This window comes from Pseudopodoces humilis, chromosome 20, assembly GCF_049639895.1.
Source record: "Pseudopodoces humilis isolate 2021_Gansu_Grassland_sample_001 chromosome 20, ASM4963989v1, whole genome shotgun sequence".
Taxonomy (NCBI): Eukaryota; Metazoa; Chordata; class Aves; order Passeriformes; family Paridae; genus Pseudopodoces; species Pseudopodoces humilis.
Window position 1 is genome coordinate 10947674 of NC_142219.1, and position 17375 is coordinate 10965048.

At 40.9% G+C, this 17375-nt stretch overlaps 1 protein-coding gene across 1 annotated transcript in view; it reads right to left on the bottom strand.

Annotated features, from left to right (window-relative positions):
* Positions 1-5317: 5317 nt before the first annotated feature.
* RSPH14 (radial spoke head 14 homolog) overlaps positions 5318-17375 on the bottom strand; it is a 70794-nt gene continuing 58736 nt past the window's right edge. Inside the window, exons 4-6 of the mRNA XM_005524610.2 lie at positions 7977-8202; positions 6586-6722; positions 5318-5607 (exon numbers count right to left, since the gene is read on the bottom strand). Coding sequence (XP_005524667.2) covers positions 5348-5607; positions 6586-6722; positions 7977-8202 — 623 coding nt within the window. The 3' untranslated portion in view covers positions 5318-5347. The remainder of the gene's footprint in view (positions 5608-6585; positions 6723-7976; positions 8203-17375) is intronic.

Here is a 17375-nt window from a genome sequence, read left to right on the forward strand (position 1 = left end):
ATAATCCCTGCAGGGTCCTTTGCACAGGCCAGATCAAATCAATACTTCAGAAATACCAGTGTAAAGCTTTTTTTCTTTACACTTAACACAGTGATAGAGTGTTTTAAAGACCATGGAATTAATTGTATTTAAGGAACTATGAAGACTTGTATGTATTAAAGTAATTGTATATTTTGAAGTATTTGGTGTCCACAAAGTGATGGGATTTTTATATAATATGGTGGAAGACAGAGACACTTCATTTTGTATCTAGGTTTTGGCTCTGGGTAACAGTAAAGACAAGGAAGACATCACTGAAGATTGCCCAGATCCCTTTGTCATTCTTTGCTACAGAAATATGGTGAAAATATAAAGCTATTTGGATAAAGAGAAATAACATGAGTGATTTCCTGGCAGTCTGAGCAGCCTTTGGATGACCTCTTGGTTAATCAGCCATCATTGCATGATTCTGCTCCTCAGAACTACAGAATTTTGAAAATCTAACCCACAGTTTCCCAGGGATATTCACTGTATGTCCTCAGCAACCTGATTTCATCCTGGTCTGAAGGAGGATATTGTGGAGGGAAGAGCTCAAATGTTTACATAAAGTTTGACAGCTACTGTTGACTCCTGTAATTTTGTAGAATTTCAAAGAAAAATTTTCTTATACTGTGAACAGTTGATAAAAGTGTAATGTTTAGCTAACATTAAATGCCGGCTCAGATTGGCAGCTATTGCATTCATGATTTTAAAGAAGAAAATGACTTGTCTTCAGTTTTCAGGGGAGCTGTCCATGAGCTGTTGTTGGGGACACTCAGACAAAAGCAGTAGCTTACATTGTTCTGGGCATTGTCATGCTTTAGAGATGTGAGCACACCCTTTCCCCCAGTGATTGACTATACATTTGAAATACTTCTGGTTAGTGGTGAGACTCCAAATAAATCTCTGCCTCACAGCAAAAGTACCTGCATGGCATGTACAGCACAACACAGCTCTGTTTCAGGGGATCTTGAGACATCCCAGCTTACCCTGTCAGGTAAAATACATAGTTAAAGCTTATTTTGGTGGACTTTGGTTAGATATACGGATAAAATAAAATAAAATAAAATAAAATAAAATAAAATAAAATAAAATAAAATAAAATAAAATAAGCACTTAGCACTGTCAGTAAATTGTGACACTGCTCTGTAAAGAACACACACTAAACAAAATTTTCTATTTAAGAAATGGAACTACACAATTCTTAGAAAAAATCCTGAAAAAGGGTAATCACTGTTCATTTAATTTGTCTGTATCACCCACAAAAATGTATCCAAGTATCTCACAAATGTTTAGTATTAATGATGATGAGAACACATTGTTCTTAGAACTCAGAATTGGGATTTATTCCTATTTTGTTGTTGAAAAACCTCAAACACTGAAATGCTGGGGGAGGGAAGACTTGGAATAAATCTGCAGTAGGCATGGTTTGGTTTGAAGCAGGCTGTCTGGCCATGGTGAATTAGGCCATAGCACAAGGCTGAGCTCCTCATGTGCAGGTGATTGCTGTGATTGCAGCCCAGCAGCAGCTGGGATTGCCAGGGGACTCAGCTCCCTGACCTTCCTTAATTGGCAAAACCAGGAGTGTTCCTATAAAGTAGAAGCCAACACAAAAATGAGGAGCGAAGGTAAATAATAAATCCATGTATTGTCAGTCATTGTATTTGAAGGACCCTTGAGCTCATTGGTTTGAAGTGTTGAGCCAGAGGACTTTAGAGCTGACATTTCTGGGGCCAGAGTGCAGGGAAAAGGGTTGGGCACAGGCTGTGGGGTGACAGCAAAGTTGCTCTCAGGAAAGCTGCTGCGTGCTTTAATTTGTTTAGTGGTCTCATGTGCCAGCTGCAGGTGTCTGTGTCCTGCACTGCAGTGTTCTCTGAGGGAGCAGCAATCAGATCTTCCCTTGTGCTCAGTGGAGAACCCACAGTCCTGGGTTTAATATCAGTGGGCAGTATGCTGTGGACAGAGATGAGAAATGCAGAAAACCCTGCTTTTATTTGGTGATTCGTGGCATTTTCATATGGAGTGTGTATTGTAGGCCTGTGCTGGAGAACCTAAAGGACAGAGCAAAACTTCATTCACTTCTACCTTCACTTCTATCACTTCATTCACTTCTACCAGTTGTTCTGATCCAAGACAGTATAAGCAGTGCCTCAAGTTACCATCCTTATTATTAATAAAATAGGTTGCCTTTTTTGTGGCTCCTGAAGAACATTCCTTCTTGCCATCTACCATGGGCAGCTGTGAGAAAGAATAATTCCCCTTGAGCTCCTGAGCCCACTCTCTCCTTACCTGGCAGAGCTGAGGCCAGAGCAGCTGTGCCTGCCTGGATCAGCACCTCCCCTACTTCTCTGAAGGGATCTGGAAGAGCTTCAAGCTGAGGTGTGAGTTTCTTGTCACTCTGTGCAGCATTTCTATTTACTGTACTAGAGCCTGTAACTTTAAGAATGTAGCTTATATACAAGGTATGCTAAAATAAATTAATAAAATGGGTTTTATTCATTCCAATTGCAAACTTTGTCTTGCTAAAAATAGGTCCTGTGCTTTGACCATATTAGCTTTGTGTGTAGCTGTCTCTGCCCTTCTGGTTTAATGTCATTAGCCAAATCTGACTTTCCCAGACTATTTTGTCCTTAGACAAATCTCTCACTATAGGATTTTTGAATTATTTTTTTTTAATAGGAAAGGTAGTGGTGGGAAGCAAATACACTCCCTGCTTTGAAACATGAAGAGATGGAATTGAAAGCTGCCATTTTCCAGAGCAGGATAGAACAGTTTCCACCTCTTGGCCTTCTGAAAGCATATAGAGCCAGGGGAAACGAGTCTGTAGTTGCAAGAACAAAGAGCCATAACATTCTTAATCTTCTGGAAACTTAGAAAAAATTCAACATGACCTCTGCCTGGGTGGGATAAAAGGCTCCACAGGGAAGTCTTGTTTCCCATGGATGCAGCTGTCCTGTCTTCTGGTGTTGCTGAGGACTGTTGGGCAAAAACTCAATCTGTATAGAGCGTAACTGCATTAATTCCAGTATTGACCTGGAATCATATTAATTATATCTGGGCCTTAATAATTGTTGGCTTCAAGCTAAAAAGGCAAATTGATTTCATTGATGTTAAAAATCCACCTTGGTGCTAAAGCCATTGGAGCAGAGAGTACTGGGAAGGGCACAGTGCTAAAACCAGAGACTTGCTGTACACACAGCATTTCCTTTGAAACTGTGAGTTTAATTAGGATTTGAGGTGCCAGATCCTGAGATGTTAAATTAAGTATTTATAATGTTTATGAAGCCATTCAAAAATATCTTCAGCACTTTTGTGACCAAGTCTGTGGCAGCTTTTTTTATGGAGTATTCCTGACTGAAAGCTAAGTCAGTCCAGGGAAAGTGTTCATCAGCTGTTCCTTTGATCCAGCCAATTGTTTTACTGATACCTACAGTGCTAATTAATTCCCAGCCTCATGAAATGGGGACTCTTGTCTCTCATCCCGAAGCAGGGAATTAGCCCTTAGCACAGCACATGACTTTTGATTATTATATCTCAACCTTTTTGTCAATAATGTGGCTTTGTAGGTAGAAAATCCCAACTAACAGTGGTTTGTGGCTGTTCCCTATGCAGACTTTAAATTCTGGTGTTTGCAGAGGCAGCACATGGTCAGTACAGCCCAAGGGAATTCCTGTCATGTTTGGAGTGTGATGGTTTCACGCTGTCAGGCGTAACAGTGCCAAAGAATTGCTGAGACAAAAGCTGACATGTGGGAGGGGCCCAGTAGTATCCACATCTTAGAGTTCAGCTGAGGCTTTCTTCCATTTCTGTACTGTGTGTGAAAGATGAGAACACTGAAGAGGCTTTTTTGGGAACAGACTATATTGTCTTTAAAGCATTGATCAGGCAGATACTTGGAAGGCAGTACTTGAGGTCCAAGTCAGTTTCTTCTAGTCAGAGCAGTTCAGTGTGGATGTTATTTCTGCACCTGAACAAGCTAATTATTTTGGGAACTCACTGAAGGGTGATACCTGAATTACTGGGGAAAGCTGTGACAAGGTTGGATCTGGGCTAAAATGATGATTGCTACCAGATTTTCCTGCAGTTCTGTAAGAGCAGCTGAGCCTGCACTGTGCTGCTCTAGTCTTTTAGCATGTTATTAAAGCTGCCTGGCTTCTCTTATTGAGTTGGATGCACTCTGGCACCAATATGTATTACGTATGAGTGCCTTATGTGTTTAAAAGGCAGAGTTCCTCCAAGATCCTGCCTGGAGGGAATGAGTCCAACTGACTCAATACTTCTAAATCACGTCTTTATAGGAGAGGAAATTCACCCTTTGGTTACATTATGGAAGAGAAGCATTTTAACTGTAATCACTCCTACAGGAAGTTTATACTGTGTGTAAGAGTAATGCAGTTTGCAGTGTGACTGTGGGTTCAAATGGAAAAGCAGCCTTGGTAAATAACCCCCTTTATAGACCTGATGCAGCTTATTTGTAGCTACAGTTCTGGATATAAAACTCCCATGTGAGAACAAAACCCAAGTGAAAACAAATGGGACTTGCTGTGAAACTGCACAGCTGCTCTGTCACATCTTCCTTGGTGGCTGAAAATGGCCAGGGCTGTCCTGCTCATTTGTGTTATTTCTTTGCCCAGGCCTCCTGTTGAAGCCTCTTAAATTACAATCTTGTAACTGCAGACAGAAATTTGCAACATGTCTGTAGTGACCAGCCTTGAACTGCCAGTGAATAAAATTCCACTGAAACTTCTCACCAATTCCACTGCCCTTCAGCTCAAACCCCGAGGTGCTTTTGTTCCCTATTAAAAGCAATTCCTATTAGGGACCAGAGCCCTCTCCTGTTGGAGAGGCCCCAGCACAGCTTTACCAAGGGCTACCTTAATAAAAGCTGACTTTGGTGTTAACCCCCACGTTCAACAAATGTTTGCAGCAAAAATAATTTAAATTCCTGTTAGAGCAATTTGTCAGTACAGGCAAGACTGCTGGAGGGGTTAATTGTAAACCTTTGTAATAATTAATTACTGATTAGTGTTTATAGGCTGAGATTTAAAAAAAAAAAAAAAGGATAGAACATTATGAAGAAGACAAAAAGGGTTGGTGTCTTGTATCATAGGAAAATCTTGGTAACTTGGGCAATAACTCCTAATGGAGAGCTCCACACTTCCTAACTTCTCCATTTTTCTGCTTGTGACCTGCAATATAGATGTGAAACTGTTGCCAAATGACTTTTCAGGAGGAACTGATCCAAAGTAAGGAAGAGAGTTCTGGTGTTGCAGGTCTCCTGTAATCGTGTACCTTTTACAGCCAGACAACAACAGAGGGCAATAGATCTCTAGAAAAGATCGCGGCTGCAGAAGGGTTTCCAGTCGATCACGGTGATGGCGATTTCGGCAGCTCTCTGCACGGCCTCGCTGGGATCATCCAGACACCGCTGAAATGTGTCCCTGTGATCCAGCAGTGTCTTGCGGCCCTCTGGCAGCTCAGCCAGCAGGGTGAGGGTTTTGATTGCATTCAAACGCGCTTTGCTGGTTTCCTCAGCAACCAGCGTCAGTAAAGGTGGAATGGCTTCAGCACCCATGGCTGAGGATCTCCCTGCAGGAAAATAAACTGGCTTTGAAATGTGTTTTGACATCCAATCATCATCCTTTTGGACTGACACGTTCCATTCCCTGCCCAGCTACAGCTCTGAACAGCCCTGCAGGTGCAGTGCACAGAGGGAGAACATGCTATTCTTTCGGAGACCAAGGTTGGCTCACAGCTGTTTATTTTTAAATAAAAAGATCTTTCATGGTTAACTTTATCTGCCTTGCACATTAGTATTTCATTTGCAACAAATTATCTAAAAATATATGAGCACTAAACGATAGAATAAACTATGTTTTGGAGGGGGGGAGATGAGTGGAGTGTGTTAGATGCCCTTAAGAACATCCTCCAGTCTTTCGTTTTTAAAAACACTTCAAAGACCAAGATCCTCTCCTGAGTTGTCTTTGGAAGCCCGAGGAAGGTTTGCAGAGGAGGATTGGAACACAACTGCTGTTATTGAGTCTTTTATGTCTAATTACTCATTCATCATACTGGAAATTTAGCAGTTAGTGTTTTCTGTGTCATGTAAGTTACTTGGGAGAGCTACAGCCCTGATTAATATTCATTGCTCTCCCAGCTGTGAGAGAGGAGCTGCCTCTAATCCCAGAACGTTTCCAGGGAGCAGCGCTCCTCTGCTGAGCACTGGTGATTCAGTGTAGCTCCAGGTTTGTGGATCTCTGTGTGGTCTGGACTTGAACGGAAAATGTTCCCCCTCTGGAGGGAGATGATGCAGGTGAGGTAGATTAAAAACTTTCTGACCTACTTAGGGGAATGAAATGTGAAATATCCTGTCCCCCCTAGGCACTGTGACGAAGCAACAATAAAGACAGTTACAAAGAAATCTCCCAATCTTCAGAGTTTCTTGTTGAGCACTAACACTGTCAGAAACCGAGGACTTGGGGAGTAGGGGGCGAATGTTTTGTTATTTAGTTGCCCTAGAATTGGATTTCCACGAGATACCCCAACAGAATTGCATCTGTCTCTCACCCTGAGGTGTAACAATAGCAAACATCAGCGCTCCTGCTGTGCCAGCTTGAACTTCGGGCTGTGTGTCTTGCAGCAGGCTCACCAGCACAGGAATCACCCCTTCTTTGCACACAGCAATTTTCCCCTCAGCATGAGAACTGTGTAGAGAAGATGATTAAGTTACTTTGCTGAGCCTCTGGCCACGCGTGGAGCTCAGCCCCAGCCCCGGCGGCTGCAGCACTGGCACAGGGACTGTCCTGCCCGGAGGCACATGACAGGCTACCCAGCCCCGAGGCACCCCAGGGGATGGCTGTGCCTGTGGCTGCTGAACCCTGAGGATACCACCCTGACCTGCCTGGACGAGCTGCACGATATTTTAGGTTATTTTTAGGTGCTATCTGGATTTTTAAAAAAAGTTTTCTATGGTCTGCTGGACACTGATGGGCAGCTGCATGTAACAAGGATGGAGGATTAAGGGTGTTGCTGGTCCTCATTGCAACGGAGTTACAAACCTGGCTGGTGAAGCCTCTAGAGATTTTAAAACCTGCTAAATCAGAGGGCTGAAACGAATTCTCCTCCCAGATCACTTTCCTCTCTTTCTTTCCAGCTTCTTTAATGAGGAGAATATTTAATGTGGCCCAGCCATTGCAGGGACCTAGAACATAGCTCATGTCCATATTTCAGTTGCATTTTGCTTTCTTTCCATGACTCACATTAATTACACTCTTTTCCTCTAAGACCTCCTTTATTATAGGACATGAGGAAATGTGTAGTGCCAGTTGACATGTGAACTATATCATCTGCAGACCTTTTTAAACTAGACATTTGTTGAACACTTATTATATTGTCTGATTGCAGTACACCGGACTTAAGTTATTCCTTTCATCCATCCTCTGATACACAAATTTAATATAAAGGGTGCTTTTTCTGCTCCATCACTGATGTATGTGGCAGCCTGTGGCAGAAAACTATTTCTGTCTTCAATCACAGTGAAAGTTTCCAAGGACCTCTAATTTTCTGAGAGAGAGCACTTTTCCAAAAACATAAGGGAGATTCTCCCTACCTCCGTAGTGTTCAGAATCCTGTTTCTTCAAGATTTTTCATGCAAGAATTTTTTCCTAGCAGTGCTGTACCAGGAAAAAATCCTGATTCCACTGCCAATATTGAAAACAAACAGGAGAAGGAATGACTGATCAGTGTCTGCTTTCTTCAATGATTTATAGCAGTTAGGAATTTTTTAAGCCCCATGTGTCCCATTTTGCTTTACCCATTTTGCATTCAAGCTGATAGTGCTTTACATGTGAAATGTGGCTGCTTCAGTGTGCAGTGGAACACAGCTGTAAATAAATGGCATTTATTTACTCCTGGAATTAGTTCTTTCTTGGACTTAAGCATTAGAGAGGTTTCTTTACCTGATTTCCAAGAGGACCCAGGCTGCTTTGCTCCTGATGGCTGTGGAGGGGTGTGAGAGCTTTTCCTTCAGCACAGTAACGACACCAGCTGCCAAGGCTTCAGAAATCTCCACACGGAGACAGTTGGAGAGTGTATCAAGGATCAGCTCCTGGATCTCATCCAACTCTGTCTTCAACTTCAGGACCAGTGGGGGAATCAAAGCGGCCTGCAGGACACCACCAGCCCCTGCAGAGGGGACAGGGAAGGAACATGGATGAGAGCTGGGTGCAGTTACTATTGCTACCTGCACCTGGAATTTCTTCAGAGGATCAAAATACACGTGGGAACTCATTTCCTTGAGAGATGGAAAGTACTCCAACACTGGCCTGTTTATAAATGTCATCTTAGCATTGCTTCTTTGGGAAGATTCCTCAAAACTCCTCTAAAGAGATCTTGCTTTGATGTTCCCAGTTTCGCTATAATATTTCTCCCAAAATTATCCTTGCAAGGAAAAAATAGGAAATATATACATACATTACAAAGTCACCTTCTATGCAGCCTTTCTCACTGTTCTCTACATCAACAGATGCTAAAAGAAGCAGAAATGTTGGCCTTTAGAGCTCATTCTTTGATTCTCCATGGTGGTTTCTCGAGGGGGGAAGTCAAGATTTTGGGAACTGTCAGCTTCCTCACACATTTCTTTGTAGTAGTTCTGTCAGGGCAAAAATTTAAATTCTGAACTTTCCAGCAGTCAGTACTCTTGCACTAGCTCCTAAAATATAACATCAAAGGCAGAGAGATCACAACTTGCCCTGCAAGTGATGTCTTTGCTTTGAGCAATAGTCTGATTTGTACCATTTCTTACCCTTTAATAAGTCAACACTGCAACAGCAATGCCAGGAGGAAGCAGAACGTACTGTCCACGAGTAACTATGTGAAAACAAAATTCTCCAGCTTGTCTTGTTGCTAAGACTGATTCTTTGGTTGCTATGAGAAATGTGGCTCCTCTCAAAGTGATTCATATATGGTTAGATAAGGAAGTTTTGTGGATAGGAGTCATCAAGGTATTTTCAAATTAATCTCCCAGTAGAGACAAGTGGGAAAGAGATTTTAATGACCCTTGGTAGTGCATAGGAGAAACCTTGATAATTGGGTGAAAAACGGGATTCTAATCTAAAGGTTATTCTGCTGTACATATTTCTGAGGCTTTGCTAATACTGAATAACTTCCTATGTCACTGACTTATTAGGATCCACGTTACAATGCCAAGGCAAAGAAATGCCTTGGGGTGATATTGCAGCTTTATTACCTGCACTACATTTGGAGGTCAGTTTCTGTGAGAATTCCAATAAATAAGGAAAACCAGTTCCAAGACAATTCACTTTGAAGGCTAACAGCATTTTACAAACAAGGATTTCTCCTTGTGCCAGAAAGGCAAAGCAAAGGAAAGTGAAATAATGTTCTTTGAAGCTGTGGTTCTGTGTGTCACTACACAGGGGAGTTTGTGCTTTCACAGTGAAAAAAACCCAACCAACCCTGTATTGTTCCCTGGAGGAACAAAATAAATTTGTCAAAGAGTACCTCCAGCCCATTTTTACTGTCCCTGTGGAAGGATGTGATAAAGAACACCTGCACTATTGCTCTGGCAAAGGACTCTGTTGGAGGTCCCTGGGAACGAGGCCCAGCTCGTCCATCACCAGGACAAGGATTGCTGGGGTTTGGATTGTACATTACAGGTATAGAAAGCTTTTGGCAGGTTAGACAACAGCAGGAATATGTCTGGGAATTCTCCATGCCTTATGGAATGCCAGGCAGTAGGGAACCCACTAGTGAACTGTTCCCAAGGAAGCAGATTAAAGCAGTTAAATCATATCCACAATTCCTTTAGCTACACTTCCCAACAGTCTTTTGAAACGGCCCGTGAAAGACAAGATTTTTCAAATGCAACTTTTTTAACTCCTCCAAAAGGTTTTAGTGAAAAGAAACTGTATGGCCTGAGTGCATGAAATTGTGATCTCCAGACTACTCAGCCACCACACACACTTCTAATTCTGGGTTGCTGTGGAAATCAGTACAGAATCTCAGTTTGGGGGGTACAGTTTCAGAGGAAGAGTAATAAATCAGAGGTGACAGATTCACACTGCCTGTCACAAGCACCTGTGTGTAGCTTTAGCTCACATGGACCCCAGTGTTCCTTGGGACAGTCCATAAGCAAACCCTGTTTGCACAGTGCAGCCACACTCTGGTTTGAGCCCAGAGAAACCACTCTTTGATTTAACTTCACTTTCTGTCTGTCTGTAACAACAGTAGCTGTAGCATTCCCTTTCTGCCTCCCTCGTGCTGGGAGATGTACTTGACTCTTTCCTATTTTTTGTACTTGCTTTCAAATACTTATTAGCCATTTTTTAACCTGCCATCTTAAGTTTCATTTTCACTTTGCTGCAATTCCCTATTTTTCAGGACTTTTTCAGGACTTGCTTGCTAAGTTCTCTCAATTGTCTTGATCACTTTATCATCCTACAGTCAGGAAGTATAACCAGCATTCAGGTTTCACTTCCTTGGGTCTGGATGTTTCAATTACCTTTAATATATTCCACCAATACATTCATCCAGCCAGGGCTGCTTGCACTGGCCCTTGGCTTTATTCCTTCCAGTTAATGTTTATTGACTTTCTTTGCCTCAGTCATCCCTCATTCATTGCACTTCATGTCTTCTTTTGGTGCTGGCCTTTACTACAGCACTGCAGTCCTGGGTGTGAAACCCAACAAAACCACTTTGTGTCTGTGTCCCTAAGCTGATGAGATGATGTACAGTGTTGTCTAGAACAACTCTGATTTTGTGCAGCCCAAGTAAGCAGTATTTATTCTGGGGCTACTGGTGCTCATTTTGTCTGAATATTTGGGATGTTCCAATTTATGTTTTTTTTTAAATTGATTTTGTTTTACCAGGCTGGGTGTCTGTACCAGGAGCTTTCTTGTCTACTGTTTTTGTCAGGCAGTCTGAGCTCAAATGCTGTCGTGCTACTAGAGGGAGCTTCCCAGATGTAAATATAGAAACAAAGATGAATTGTTTGACCTTGTCAAAAGTCTCAATGTGGTGAAGAGAAAGAGGGTGGAGAGGAAAGGCCATCAACAACAACAAAAAGAGACTACCTAACACTGAGACTGAAATTTCCATGTGGAAATTCGTCATGGTTTTCCCAGGGGAACCACAGGTTGAAAGGTCTAGGGAGGGAAAAGGGAGGAGGTAAAATCAGTGGCAAGTTGTTTGGGAGTCACTTGTAAACGAGAGCAGTCTCAGATCCTTGGATCTTAGTGAGCGAGCAATAGTCCTGTAATGAAAAATACAGTGGCATCCTCAGGATATCGACTTTTTCATTAAAATACTGCCCTTGCAAAGGGGATTTGTCTATTGCAGAGAGTGTTCTACATACCCTGTGCCCAGTGAAGTAGTTGGGAAAAATGGTTTCAAAATGCAAATAGTTGCATTTGCAGCTGCAGAATTAACGTCATTATTGATCTGTTTTTCTGAGAACTTGTAATCTTCCCTTGGGCTGCTTTTATCTGAGCACTCATCTCTTCCTTCTCATAACTCTCTGGCTGCTCTCATCCTCTCTTTCCCGATTTTTTTTCAAATAGGCCCAAAGAGAAGTTGCCATTTATTCTGTTCTCTCAGTATGGCTGCAGGGCATGTAAACAAGTTAAATTTTGTTGAAGACAAAGGAGTTATTTACAGTATATAACAGTGGTGTTTTGTTTTGACTTTCAATTACATAAATCACATTGCAAATCCTTTTCCTTAAAAATGCTGGTTTTCAACTCAAAATGTTTGTTTTGGTCTGAAGCATGTGTCTCATGCATGGCCACAAAGTGATGATTAGTGTAATAGAACACAGAAAAATAATATGGAAACACAGATTCCCTAGAATATGAATCTTTGTTGGCACCTTGGATGTCTCTCTACGACAGCCACACAACTGTTTGAAATGCTCAGGAAAGTAATTTGTGCTTAGGAAGGGGCACACAGGAAAAGCAAAGCAGAGCCACGGGAAGGGAATGTGCTGCCTGGCATCACAGCCAGCTGGTCCAGCCCTGGGGGGAGCTCACTGACTGAGGAGCCAAGTGATCCTGACAAAACTCCCAGAGCAGCAGCGCTCTTGCTCACCCTGTGATAGTTTAACACCATTTCAGAGGGAAGAAAGGTCTATTACCCTTGTGAGTGCCCCCATACATCACAGACACTGGCAAACACAGCGCTCAGGTGATGCTTCCTTTGTGCCAAGAGTGATACCTTGAGTGACAAGATGAGCACAGGGGATGCTGCCCCTGCACACCTTCCTTAATGACTCCTCGCTCACTACTGTTTAAATGGAAAAAATATAATTTATTCTGGGAAGATCTCTGAGTCACCTGTCACAAGAGCACAGTTTATGAACCCTGTAGTAGCTTATTTAATGTTAAGATTCAGCATTTTGATTCTCAGTGCTTCCAGCATTATGGCTGTGTCAGGGAGAAGATTGAATACAATACTAGAAATACTGTAACACTTTCTGAACTTTCTGGTGAGTCTGGAGCAGGAGGCAGACCACATTCAGTGAACTACACCTCACCTGCCTAGAACCCATCAGCTTCACCAAGCCTTCTACCTGAAGAGGAGAATTCTCTCGACCTCTTTGAAAATCAGAATATTTTTCTCTTCTTTGCAAGAACAGTTCTCCGTCTTTCCGTGACAATTGAACAGGAACAAACAGCAGTGTCCCAAAGGATGACTGTGCCCAGAGACAGAGGCTACCTCTTATCTGAAAGGACTGAGGGGTGGGAAGTCTCTGTTTACATGAACTGAAGAGCTACTGGGATATTAAGAGAAGTGAGGAAAACACTGCAGAGATTGGATCAGACTAAGAATAGGAAACAATTCTGTATCAAACCATTTCAAATGGGAGTGTTGGCTGGATGCATTTATCTTATCAGAGCCCCAGGGATTCACCAGGTACAAAATCACAACCTCAACAGTAGTGTCTGTCACATGCTCATTAAAAAAGAGAAGAGCTTTATAAAACTTTATTAGCTTTATAAAAGCATTATGTGATCTTCTTTTGAAGCCACTGAGAATTTTTCCAATACTCAGGGTCTTGGGTTGCTGTCTGAATGAAAGATATGACAGAAATTAAAGTCAGCAGTACCTTACAGGAACACATAATGTGGCTGCCTCTAGGGATGATTTAAAAACCCAAAATGTTTCCAGCATTAACAAGGAACAGGAAAGATTGCCCTGATAAACAAAAGCTTCCTAAGCCTCAGTAAAGAATGAAAGAGATTCTTGCATATCTTGTTTCTGTTTTTAGAAACTTTGCTTTAGAGTGTGTGCAATTGTAATATCAAAGCACCACTGAAAAAATTAACATAGAAACGATGATATATCTGCATTAGCTTCTCTGGTATAATTTAGAAATCCAAGAAACAGGTTACTTAAAATATATATATATAAATTGTCATTCTGATAGTAATTAAGACTGCCTGTGGCCACCTGCCTGAAAGGAGTGGGTTTAACTATTTAAATCACTCATGGCCAATGAAAAGATCTAGCTAAAGAATTAAAACATCTCAGTTTGCAGAATGTATTTTATCACATCTCTAAAAACTCTAGGGATGAATTAGACAGAACAGTCTTGGGTTTCACATAGAAATTTTCCAAAATGAGAAATAAACCCTGGGTTTTGTTTTTGTACAAGAATCACCTACAGTCCAAGATCAATAACTGACCAAGACAAGTCCCCTCATTCTGACTGATGGCAGTGTCACATCCTTCAGTGGGAAATCCCTCAAAACACAAAGGTGGAAATAATGAAATGTGTTCTCTGTTGTGACAGTGCATAATCCAGCAACTGTGGATTGCTGCTCATTCATATGGAATCTGAAGGCAGTTTCCAAAATGAAAGCAACTTTTCCTTCTTTTACTGAAACTATGTTGACTTGTTATCATGTACAAGAAAGCAAACAATCAAAACGAAGGTGAAATAATTTTTTTCCTATTTCTATTTGCCTTGTCCTGCACAGGATAAACTGTGCTATCTTTTCCAGGGGTTTTATTCAGCCTTTCTGAACTTGCTGCTTGCACCTCCTTTTTAAGCAAATTTCTATAAGTTTTCTAAATTTGTAACTTCATCTCTAGACACCCTCACGGTCATCCTATGTACCCAAATGTGTGAATGCATGTGCACACACACACAGCATGCATTTCTCTGATCTTCCATGCAGACTGATCACACAAACTGGGAAATTGCTCGGACTTTATTTCTCTGACAAAATATGATTTTTTAAAAGTAATAAAAATAAAAGAAAAAAATTTTTAAAATTCACTCAGAGGGTTGGGTTTTTTCTTTTCTTTTACATGAAGAAGGAAATGTCACCCTGAAATTTATTAATTTCCTCTACAGGGAAGACTTTGCCAAAATACATGAAGGAAGGAAAACAGTCTGACATGTGCACTACTTGTGCCAAAGTCCTCGGATCAATAACTGTACAGAAAATTAAAGCCTTAAGAAAACTACTCCCAAAAAGCTGAGCCTCAGCCACTGAGGCTATCCCATTTCAGATTTTTCAAGTCAGAATTTGTCCTTTTGTTTCTGCTGGTCAGTAATGGACATGTCCAGTTCTAAGGTGAGACTAACAGGGACCAGTGCAGCCTTTAACCATAAGAGACTCTTGAATTTCATCTTCCACAAATACCCACTGTGATATACAGAATTCACGGGAGTGAATTTACTGTGCCTGACAGAAAACATTCAGAAGAGAACCTGGACTGGCACGTCCACAAACTTCAATCTTGGATTTTGTACTTTACACCAAGCATGTACATCAAGTTCTAACAGTTCCTGGAGCAAGTTTCACTCCCAGAAAAACAGATGCTGTGAGGTGAACATGACATTATCAGTATGACAAACGTTCATATGGTTATTACTTCCATTGTAGCAACTTTTAGAGATTCCTGGGGAGAAAGGTCTGCCTTGTCACAGAGGTTTGTAAGGATGTGTGAGAGCTCATTTCCTACAGAGATGATTGGCTGGCTGGGGTGGAAGGACTGGATGGGGAGGAGGGAGGCAAACATTTATTTCAGGCAAGTCAGTTGAACAGCTGAGAAACCATTCAGAGCCATTTTACACTAATAAAAAGAGTTTTAAACTTTTAAGTCCAACTGTCTTACAAGCCCCTAATGTGAGAACAATACACAATTGCAAGTTTTCAGAACTTCTGCTGAGAAAATTGGTTGAAAGAAAACCTTTCCTCTTTTGGGGCAGAGGGCCAAATAATTAAAGCAGCATGAGTGAAATTTAAGAAAGTGTTTTCTCCACTATCTTAAATTTCTATACCTGGAAGTTATACCTGTGTAACTGGAATTCTGCACTTCAAAATGGCATTATGCACCCAAGTGACCTGTAGAGCATCTTGGTTATCTTTATCTTCTGTAACCAGTGAATTAACCCCCCACACACTGAGGTATTAAAGAACATTTTTTTCAGTTTTTTCCCTTAGGAGAAATATGTCATTAAGATGGCGAAAGTATTCTCTGAACTTCCATAGTACTAAATGGCAATCCATCAGAAACAGAGTTATATGAATGAGAACATTTCCTATAGAGATTTGATTATACTACTGTCAAACATTAAAAATGAGAGCCTTAAAGCAACCAAATATCTAGAATTAATTATGTGTCAGATTCTGAAGAATTTTGTCCTGAAAATTAACATAAACTTGCTTTGAAGATATGAATCATTGCACAGACTGAAAACTGAACAGACTTAAAGACTGCAAACAGTGGTAGAAGACAACAGGAAGAAATGAATGGGAACATGAATTCAGTCTCATTGTGTAAGCACTTCTTTTTTACATCTTCTCCATTGTTAGAAGGGTGGGAGATTTGTTGTTATTTTAAAAATGACCTGATAGAAATTATAAAGAAGGAGGAACTGGAGAAATTGTAGTGCTGACATATCCACTGCTTGTATTTGCTGGTCAGGCCTGCTGGCAAAGCTGCAATAAGGCAATTTTATCCTACAGTTCACACTGCTTCCACTGGTGCCAAGATGAGCATAATTGACTGGTGAGAACTGATAAAGCCTCCTGAAAAGAAGAATAAAGTACTACAGGTGGGTGAAATCCTTTTCTGCTTCAGATGCTCTGGCTTGGCAATTTTATTTGAAATGAGAGCAGAAAAAACACATCTTGATTGGAACCACACAGGCCCAGATGGCTGCACGACGTGAGTGGAGCTGGGTGCAAAAGCAGATTGAGCCTCCCCTCTCCACTCAGACCCGCTACTTTGCAGATTCCATGTTTTCCATGGGAAGCCATCTTCTTAGGGAAAACTGCTTTCTGCTACTCAATGAAAATTGCATTCTGACTGAGGATCTACAACGGTGCTTTCCAGTGCATTTTATTTTATTTATATTTATTTATATTATTACATATTATTTTATTTTATTTTATTTTATATTTTATTTCAAGCGGTGAAAAATTCAAAAATCCTAATTGAATACAAGCCTGCCAAGGTGTGGGTTGCTTTGAGGATGATTTGTTTTTTGAAGTACCTCCCTAGGAAATATTGGGTACAACAGCAAAATGAAGCTTTTACTTAACCTGGACTAAAATATTAGTCTAGCTTCTGTAAACATGCCAGATTAAGCATAGGCACTTCAACAGTACTACTTATGTGTTTATCTATAAGAACATTATATACAGAGGATTCAAAACACTGTTAAACAGCAACAGAGAACACACTTTGTGTGTCTGCTTTGTACTTTATAGGTGGGTTGCTAGATGGATGGGAAACTCTTAGAGTTTATGTAGATGCAAAACCACCTGTGGGTCTGATGTTGAATAACTGGAAAATTGTCTGAAGCAATTACATAGTCCTGACTGCAATATTCCAAATTTACTGAACTGGAATTTGAAGTCCCCATAGTAAAGCTTACCTGGATGTTCCTAGTTCTCCTTCCAGAGCTTCCCAAAATTACCTTTGTGTTCTCAAAAAAAATTGTCACCCTTTTTCTTTTCATTTAATGACCAAATAATTGCTGTTAATCAGGCACAAGGAGGTTATAGAACAGATAAAAAATGATGCCTGATGAAATTGTAGTTATATCTTGTGGTTCTTACATGAAGTGGAATCATCATGCTTAAAGGATACAAGAAAATGTGAAGTCCAATTATAACATTTTTTCTAAGCATCAATTAAAATATATATAATTATTCTGAGTGCCTAATCTGGTACTTCTTCAGCTGGTAAGAACGTAAGTGGCAAAACTAAATATATTTGAAATCAATACACTTCTTTTTGTTTGTTTGTATTACAAGAAAAACAGAAAACCCCACTGAATGCCCTACCCATGTCCTCAAGTGGGAGAGACCTACTTTAAAGTC